A 10,299-nucleotide genomic window follows, 5' to 3' on the forward strand; every position below is an offset into this window, starting at 1 on the left:
TTGTAGTTATCTATCAATAATTTTTCGTTAATGTACGCTTTCAAGGTTAATCGAATTTAATAATTAAACATAAAAATCAAGATGATACTTAAGTAATGATATATTCTATTTAATTTTAAATTATCGAAATACCATTTCAAATTCGAAAAAGACATGAGAAATTTTGACATATGAATATTAAAGAACAAAGAGATGATTGACGCATTTCAGTAACACTTGATAAGAAAGTCATACAACCCATTATTTATAGTAAATAAAAATGAATGTCCTTCATAATTCTGTTAAATATTACATCCTACGAGAGGATCTCAAATATTTCTACACATTTTTTTGAAGAAAATTCAATTTAAAGTCTTAAAAGTATATATAAAAACTATATATTTACATGTAGGTGTGATTCAGATTTTTTTACTCAATACCAAACCTAGTCGGATTTATTAATCGATTTAATTTGACTTATCAGTTTTATGTGATTTTCCAGTTCGGTTTAAATACCCCTGCATACTTAAGTGAGTAGAAATTATGTTATTATTGCTGTTTTATGAGGTAGAGATTAGAAAGTTGAGAACAAGACAATTGCCGTGTGGTATATATTGGGTATTCATCATGTGCCAAAGTGGAAGAGTTCTCTTTACGCCAACATTAAGGCTTGGTTTTAAGCTTTGGCCAGCAATTATCTTTAAGCATAATCTATGTCATGACATATTTAAATTTACAACTTTCAAAGTCTTTTTTTTTTCTAAGTCCGTCACAATTAAACATGTTTACATAAAACAAAATGAGGATATTTGTTTAAATTTGAAAAATAAAATTCTAAGTATTTATTCTAATGGTCCACTTTCTGAAAAAAACTAGATAGACCTCTACCTGTAAAATAAAAAAAAATAAAAAAGATCTTGTGAGATTTGCTTCTTTGAGGATGGTCAATGATGATATTAATAAGCTTGATTTAGAAGGGAATTGTGCATCAATTTAAACGCTGTTTTCACAAGGCAAGTGTCTCTTAATTTATCAATTTTTTTGATATTTTAGAGAAGTTAAAAGGGAGCCTTGTAGCAACAATAAAGTTATTTCTGTGTGACATATATGTCACGAGTTCGAGCCGTGGGGCAAGTGTCTCTTAACTTATCAATCTTTTTTTATCTTTTAGAGAAGTTAAAAGGGAGTCTTGTAGCAACAATTAAGTTATCTCTATGTGACATATAGGTCACGAGTTCGAGCAGTGGGGCAAGTGTCTCTTAGTTTATCAATTTTTTTTTTTAATCTTTTAGAGATTTTAAAAGGGAGCCTTGTAGCAACAATAAAGTTATCTCTGTGTGACATATAGGTCACGAGTTCGAGCCGTGGGGCAAATGTCTCTTAATTTATCAATTTTTTTTATCTTTTAGAGAAGTTAAAAGGGAGTCTTGTAGCAACATAAAGTTATCTCTGTTTGACATATAGGTCACGAGTTCGAGCCGTGGGGCAAGTGTCTCTTAATTTATCAATTCTTTTTTTTATCTTTTAGATAAGTTAAAAGGGAGCCTTGTAGCAACAATAAAGTTATCTCCGTGTGACATATAGGTCACGAATTCGAGCCGTGGGGCAAATGTCTCTTAATTTATCAATTTTTTTTTATCATTTAGAGAAGTTAAAAGGGATTCTTGTAGCAACATAAAGTTATCTCTGTGTGACATATAGGTCACGAGTTCGAGCCGTGGGCCAAGTGTCTCTTAATTTATCAATTTTTTTTTTTTTATCTTTTAGAGAAGTTAAAAGGGAGCCTTGTACAACAATAAAGTTATCTCTGCGTGACATATAGGTCACGAGTTCGAGCCGTGAAGTGCGGCTCTTATCTGTACCCTTCTTGCGGCCCTTCCCCGACCCTACGTGAATGCGGGATACCTGTGCACCGACTCCGAGCTGCCCTTTTGGTCTTTCAGATAAGTAAAAAGCATGTTCTCTTGATTTGAGGAAGCAAAACAAAGCAATCTTAGCTTTCAATGTAAGAAACAGTTAAAAGGCATTGTCCCATTACTTGTATTAAATGTGATAGGTTACTTATTGTCTTCTTGACAAGATTTTCTCCTCTGGCTACAGCAAGTATATGCTAAATGAAGCTACCATGATTATACAACATGCCATTAAAACATTAAAATAAAAGAAAACAAGAGGGGGAAAAGTAAAGAAATAAAAACTCTGCCAATAAATATGCAAACAGTATTTGAATGTCAAAGTACCATTAATTTCTCAATCAATCTATATGGAGTTCATAAAAGTAGTGTCCACATCTTTAACTCTTCCAATTCTTGCTGTTATCTTCTGTTTCTGTCTTAATAGCAGCCAATGCCATCCTTTAGACCCTCTAAATCCTACTGAGATCAACAAGATTAGAGTCATTATTCAAAAATCTCATCTTAGTTCCCTCTCCAATTTAACATTTCACTTTGTTGATCTTGAAGAGCCTGAAAAACAGGATGTCCTTCATTGGCTGTCCTTACATAAGCGCGAAAGTGTTCCTTTTCCTTATCGTCGAGCCAAGGTAGTGGTTCGTGCAAATGGTGAGACGTTTGAAGTCGTTGTAGACTTGGCTACGCGATCTATCATATCAGAAAATGTATATACTGGTCATGGTTTCCCTCCACTTACTCTCGACGAAATTGTACAATGCAGCAGGCTGACATTGAGGAATCCTAAATTTCAAGATTCAATATTGAAAAGGGGTTTGAATATATCAGAAGTTAGTTGCATACCACAGCCAGTAGGATGGTTCGGGCAGCCAAGGACACGAAGAGTACTTAACGTTCCATGTTTTTATCGCAATGGGACAACTAATTTTTGGGCAAGGCCAATTGAAGGGATCACTACAATATTAGATGTTGAATCCATAAAGATAATCAAATATATGGACAGATTCAGAGTCCCTTTGCCTGAAGCCGAGAGTGCTGATTTTCAATCATCGAGCCAGAGATCAGTCGCTTGCAATGACACAGACACAAGCCGGATTATCATCAAAGGCAATGAAGTTAAATGGGATAATTGGGTTTTTCATGTTGGATTGAACACGAGGGCGGGGACTATCGTGTCTACAGCTTCTATATTCGATGATACAAGAAAAGAATATCGACATGTGCTCTATAGTGGTCATGTATCTGAGACATTTGTGCCTTATATGGATCCTACATTTGAATGGTACTACAGGACTTTTATGGATATAGGTGAATTTGGTTTCGGAAGGTCTGCTAGTAGTCTTGTCCCGTTACTAGATTGTCCGAACAATGCAGTGTATATGGACGGATATATGGCTGATTCAGAAGGACATATAGTGCAAGTTCCCAACGCGATTTGTATATTTGAAAGATATGTTGGCGATGCTGCTTGGAGGCATACAGAAAATGGAGTACCGGGAAATATAGTAAGCGTCTAAATATAAACATTTGCATACTTACTACTATAGTTATCTAGTGACATAATCAACATTCAATTTGTTTTTGCAGAACACTAAGGGACAGCAAGAAGTTAATTTGGTTGTTAGAATGGTAGCAACAGTAGGAAATTATGATTATACACTTGATTGGGAGTTCAAACAAAGTGGAACTCTCAGAGTTGGAGTAAGAAAATTAAGATGTTATGCTTGTTAATATCCTTCTGATTTGCAATGTTTATTCTTTAGACTTCTGGAAGGGGAACCTTAGCGTAACTGGTAAAGTTGCTACCATGTGACCAAGAGGTTACGGGTTCAAGCCGTGGAAATAGCCTCTTGCAGAAATGCAGGATAAGGCTGCATACAATAGACCTTTGTGGTCCGACCCTTCTTCAGACCCCGCGCATAGCGGGAGCTTAGTGCACCAGACTATCCTTTTTTCTTTAGACTTCTGATTTGTCCGTGCAGGTAAGTTTAAACGGAGTTATGGAGACGAAGGCTGTGAAATATACGAACGATAATCAAATAACAGAGGATGTTTACGGGACCCTTGTGGCCAAAAATACAATTGCAGTTAACCATGATCATTTCCTTATTTACTATCTTGATCTTGATATTGATGGTACTGATAATTCATTCCTAAAAGCCAAACTGAAAACTAGAAGAGTGAAGGACTCAAAAATTTCACCTAGGAAAAGTTATTGGAAAGTTGTTAAGGAAACTACGAAAACAGAAAATGAGGCTAAGACACACCTAGGACTAGAACCAGCTGAATTCTTGATTGTAAATCCAAATAAGAAAACAAAGATTGGACATGATGTATCTTATCGACTAATACCTAGTCGACCAGCCATGTCGTTGCTATCATACGACGATTATCCTCAACTTCGAGCAGCCTATACAAAGTATCAATTGTGGGTGACACCATACAACAAATCAGAAAGGTGGGCCGGAGGATTCTACACTGATAGGAGTCGAGGAGATGATGGCCTACCAATCTGGAGTCGCAGGTAACTATAGTATGTAACAGTCAAGCCCACTAGTGATATTGTTTGCATTAGACCTAAGTCCACACAACTTTAAAACGCATCACTAAGGTCTAAGACGTCTTTATATAAGCTGGTTTTCTGTTTTATATATGCAGGAATAGGCCTATTGAAAACAAGGATATTGTGCTTTGGTACACTGTTGGACTCCATCATGTACCATGTCAAGAAGATTTTCCTGTAATGCCTTCATTTTATGATGGTTTCGAGCTCCGGCCAACAAATTTCTTTGAAAGAAATCCATTGCTGAAACAATGATATACCTTGATAAATTGATATATAATTTGAGCAAGTGCAAATTTCAAGTTCTTCTATTAAACAGTAACCTTTTAACTCTACTATATAAAGTGTACTAGTAAATTTTGTTGTAATTTATATGGAGAACAAAAGATGATCTTCTTTAGCCTGTTTATTTTCCTCTCTCATTTCGATATTTGGTTGACATGTAGATCGATATGCACAAGTACGTAGGTGACAACTCGCCTGAAAGACGACCATCCCCTTACATTTTCGATGTGAAACAACATGTACCTCACACGGCTGATAATGAGATACAAGTTGTGTGAGTGTTGCCTATGTTTTGACAATTTGAATTTGTGGGACCCGAAAACTTCTATAACATAGATTTGGGTCCACATATTTCACTCGTCAGACATAGACAATCCCCTCACATAATATGTCAGTTGTATAAGGCACAAAGTAAAGTTTCTCTAGAAATATGTATGTGCGTGTTGGGTAATAAAACAATCAATTTGCACAAAGTATAAAGCAAAAAACAACTTTTATAGATTAAATTTTTCTTTTGCAAACAAAACTGGAGACAAAATTTGATATAAGGATAGGCAGATAGGAAGAAAGAAAAAAAACAACAACTAACAATCTTTTGATAACAAAATAGCCAATCTAGAATAGTTTCTTCCAAACAGGATGCTTCATCCAAACACTTTCCACCATAGAATCAATTGGAATTCCCTTTGTTTCAGGCAAAAGGAAGATAACAAAAAATCCCATAACGACGATCCATCCGGAGAAGAAGAAGAAGATATAGGCTTGCATTGTGCACAGCATTGTCAAGAATGCCTGTGCAATGAGGGAAGTGAAGAGCATGTTAGTACTGACCGCGAACGCAAAACCAGCCGTTCTTGTTTCCAATGGGAATGTCTCACTTGGAATTAGCCACCCGAGCGGTCCCCATGACCACGCGAATGACATTACATACGTGCACACCAGAAGAACCACCACTGCTGCTAGTTTCTTGTCCAATGTTCCTGTCTCCCTCAAATTTGTTACCAATATAGCTCCAATTGCAACCTGAAACATTAAAACCAAACTGCTATCAGAAAAACTGACAAAGGCTTCTCATAGGGGTAAACTGTGCGTACACACTATTCTACTCAGACCCTACAGTATGGGATAATACTGGGTATGTTGTTGTTGTTATTGTTGATGGTAGAATCGTTCTCACTCTGTCCCAATTTATGTGACAGTGCTCACATTTCGAGAGTCAAACTTTTTAGTTTGACCATGAATCGGACATAAAATCTTTAAATTTTTTTAAATATTTGAAAACTACGTAACAAATACTATAACTCACAATAATTAATAATTTACAATATTTATATGGCATATATAGTTGTTGTCATGTGACTAGGAGTCACAGGTTCGAGCCGTGGAAACAGCTTCTTGCAAAAACGCAGGGTAAGACAGCGAACAATAGACCCATGTGGTCAGGCCCTTCCTCGGACCCCTGCATAGTAGGAGCTTAATGCACCAGACTGCCCTTTTTTTATATGACATATAAAAAATCGCGCTAAAAAAAACTCGTTTAACTCTCGAAATCCAAACAATACCACATAATTTGGGATGTAGGGAGTATTAGCCCAAGAGTGGTCAATTGAATTCTTGAAAACTTGAAATTTTAGTGTAGTGACAAAGGGATTCAAAAAAATATTTTCGAATTCTGCCTCCGCCTCTAATAACAATTAATCAATAATGCAAGTAGTATTTTTGATGAATAGTGTACCTGAGAAATTAACATTTGACAACAAGCTTGGAGGAGCAATTTTCTTCTTCCAACCTTATCAACAAGATAGATGGAAACAAATGTACTTCCAACATTAACAAGCCCAGTAATAACAGAGGACAAAAGCGAGCCATCGGTCTTAAAACCCATAGTCTGGAAAAGAACAGGCGCGTAAAACATAATGGCGTTGATTCCAGTAAATTGTTGGAAAATTTGTAACAAAATCGCGATCGCAAGTGGTGGAATACTAGCAGCCTTAGCTAAGTTCCTGAATGGATGTTTCACTTGCTTAGCTTGTTCACAGGCCGCGACAATTTCTTGGTACTCAGCCTCAACATCACTGACACCCCTAATCTTTTTGAGCGCGGCCTTGCCCTGTACCTCTTTGCCGCGCTCAATTAGACTCGTGGGGGTGTCAGTGATGACAAAGGAACCAATAAGTAGAACCATAGCTGGAACAGCTGCAAAGCCAAGTGACATTCTCCAACCATTTGGATGAATCATTGAAGTTCCATAGTTAACAAGATTTGCTATGAATATTCCTATTGTTACAAATAGTTGGAAGAGAATATTCACTGCTCCTCTGTGTTGAATTGGTGCTACTTCAGTCAGAAATAGTGGAACCGTCTGAAAATATTCCAAAAAAAAAAAAAAAAAAAACTTAGACCTTAGTATAATTCACGTGTGTCAAGTAGGCATTTAAAATTGTCTTCCAAGATTTGATTATGACATAAATAATTTTCGAAAAAATACGTACATTTTTTGAAATAGTTTTCCCTATTTGTTTTTTAGATTGTAAAAAATATTTTTCGGATAAAGTATTTTATTAAAAATTAATGATAAAATTAGCAAATCAGATAGCGTTTTGATGAAATGTTTTGAATAGTATTAAACGATGAGAATAATATTTAAATGTTGGTTAACAAAATGCTATGAAGTTACGAGTTGATATAATTATGAAGGAAATTGACTTCCGTCAAAAAAATATTTTCTAAAAAAAATTTACCCTCCCAAATTGTCTGAAATTCGTAATTGAATGAAAGCTATTATAAAGTTGCAACTATTTCAAAATAGTCTAGGAATCTTTAGTATTAAGTTCTATGCACGAGTGTTAAAAAAGATTTATACGATCATATCACATAAAATGCAAATTAAATGCAAATAATTCTTTACACAAATATTATTTGGTAACCTTATACAAAATGGGAAGAAATCTTCTGTTAAAAGATCAATCTGCACTAATATCACAAGAAAATCTTTACATTATCAGTGTATATAACGGTAAATATAATCTTTTTAATTATACGTACCTCATTTCCGAAGCCAACACCAATACCAAATAAAATTCTACCAAAAATGAGCATCCATCTGTTATCAGCGGCGGCGCTCAAGGCGGCTCCGCCGATGAAAAACAGAGCAGCCATGAAAATGGTTGGTCTTCTTCCTAATTTAGTGGCGGCTTTCGACGCGAAAAAACTCGCGACGAGAGCCGATAAGTATAAGGATGAAGTGAAGAGTTGGAGAAGTTGATCATCATATTTACAGTAGTTGTTCTCTTTTGCATGTAACTTTCTTTCATAAACATGTGGGAAAAATTTTAGCAAGAAATCATCCATTCCTGAAACTCCTCCTGATTTAATAAAAAATCCAAAAAGAATAAAATAAATTAATCTGTATACATCATAAACCAACATTTTCTATGAGAAACATAAATTTATACGTGAAAAATCTACTAAAAATTCAAATAAATATTAGATCTATATCAATAATGTTAAAATTAAAACGGGTCCAGTGCTAAGAACCAGCGGTAGTGGCTTAACCACATACAGCGAAGGATGATCGATTCAACATCCTTCATCAAAAATTTATATTGTATACATAGAAAATTATATTGAGCACGGCCAAAAAAAAAAAGAAAGAAAAGAGCTTTCTACGCTCATGAATGCCTCTTCTCTCTTCTCTGAATTCTACAACAAACAAGTGGGAGAGGCAAGATTCGAACCTACTAAAAAAACTTCAACAGATTTACAGTTTACCACTTTTGACCACTCGGCCACTCTCCCCTTCCCAGGCCGAGGCCCCCCTTAATGAATTCTAATTCTAAGAAGGGTGGCGGCGCGGCATATAGAGGCCAAGAATTACATTTTACGCATATTAAAATTTTAAACACCCTTAACAATTTTTTTTATAAGTTTGACATTTCAAGTTAAATCATGAATTCGCCTATAAACAATAAAAACATACCTGAAATACCAATATCATAACCAAACATGAGACCACCAAAAGCAGCAAAAATCCAACAAGAGAGCACATAAATTGTGATTTTAGAATTATTTGTCTCAGCATTCGCCATTTTTGCTTTCTTTTTTGCAATATCAAAAGATAGGTCTATGTAATGCTACACTTTTTTTTGAGTATTTTTTTCTGTTTCTGCTCTTTCCTATATATACAATTTTAAAAACCAGCCAAATGAATATTACATGGAGAAAGAGACAAAGAAATCTAGAGTAGATTAATACTCTATTCTTTGTCTCTTGACTCTCCAGTTTTTTGCCGGAATTTAGTTAATCTTATAAAGTCAATGCCTTTTATAGTTTGAGATTACAGTTAATTCTCTTGCTTACCTTTCGGATAAATTTGTGACTATATTTTAATTAATAGGTTTCTAATGTTTGGTCTCCCAAAAATTTTGGATATCCATTCACCATTAATATTATTTAATTTGTTCTCACTCGGTGTTTTGTATTTATTTTGTCCGTACTCGTATTTGGACTTATAGTAGACTTAAAAATCGAGCAAAATACAAAAATAGTCGATCAGCTGAAATTAATTGTATTGGCTAGTCGAATAGTGTGTACATTGGAGCTGCTATTACAAAAATTATACAAAAGAATTATATATTTTTTCGCTATTATTTTTTAAAGTGGCTAAAAAAAATATTTTTTCAAAAAGTTCCTTGATGTTTGACTGAAGTTCATTCGACGAATAGAAAAAATGAATTTACAAGGGATTAAGTGATATGTATTTTTGCTTAAATTTTAACTGCTAATATTAAAATACTTGATTGCGTATAAACTTTATATTGGGTATGAATAAACTTTTTACGTGCGAGAATGGTCGTATTTGTCTTGATTCATGTGGTCAAGGAAGTTAAAGGGTCATGCATTAATTAGTTCACAAAATTCATGCATTTACTATTTTAAGTGTCACGAATTTAAAAAAATAAACTAATGGGAGGATTTTTGAAGAAAAAACAAAAGGGGACAATTAATGAAATTGTTAAAATGAAGAAAAGGTAACATGGAACAGAAGTTTATTTTGTTAATCTAACGGTTCAATTTTGTATTTTACTAAATAATGTTTAATGTGGTTAAAACATTGAAATCCAAATTCTCCATTTTATTCCTATTTATTTTGCTTTTTCTTTGAAGAATTTTCTTCGCATTAACAAATTTAACATTCTAAGACGTCTGTCAATTCGATTTAATTTTGTCAATTATTTCCTTCTTTTCCTTTTATTTTGTAAATTATTTCCATCATTTTCCTTTTATGTTTATAAAATTTTTAAATGATCCCTTATTTCCTTCTTCTATTTTTGAGTCAACTTTGGGAAAAGAGCACAGAACAAGGCGTAATCTGATTGTGCTTTAAGTATACGTTGACCATTTGACCATCAGTCAATCATTTGAAAAAGGATTATTTTGGAAAATAATTAATAAGCAGACGGTAAATCAGATTACTAACCAAATACTACAGTTTCAATTTGACTAATCCATTTGAAATTTAAATTATTACCATAAAACTATGTTATTAGCATAAATGAAAGA

General features: G+C 34.2%; 2 protein-coding genes across 2 annotated transcripts; one reads left to right on the forward strand and one right to left on the reverse strand.

The window, feature by feature from the left end:
• Window positions 341-4,861, forward strand: LOC109235577 (primary amine oxidase-like). Its single transcript, XM_019401742.1, has 4 exons — window positions 341-3,394; window positions 3,477-3,590; window positions 3,872-4,413; window positions 4,548-4,861. Exons 1-4 carry the CDS (start codon window positions 2,243-2,245, stop codon window positions 4,705-4,707), a joined length of 1,968 nt encoding a protein of 655 aa, XP_019257287.1. The 5' UTR covers window positions 341-2,242; the 3' UTR covers window positions 4,708-4,861.
• LOC109235578 (sugar transport protein 8-like) lies at window positions 5,214-9,033 on the reverse strand. Its single transcript, XM_019401743.1, has 4 exons — window positions 8,717-9,033; window positions 7,783-8,102; window positions 6,473-7,099; window positions 5,214-5,760 (listed from the first exon to the last, which is right to left on the reverse strand). The coding sequence occupies exons 1-4, from the start codon at window positions 8,823-8,825 to the stop codon at window positions 5,353-5,355; spliced, it is 1,464 nt and encodes a 487-aa protein (XP_019257288.1). The 5' UTR covers window positions 8,826-9,033; the 3' UTR covers window positions 5,214-5,352.

The sequence above is a fragment of the Nicotiana attenuata genome, chromosome 12 (assembly GCF_001879085.1).
Source record: "Nicotiana attenuata strain UT chromosome 12, NIATTr2, whole genome shotgun sequence".
NCBI lineage: Eukaryota > Viridiplantae > Streptophyta > Magnoliopsida > Solanales > Solanaceae > Nicotiana > Nicotiana attenuata.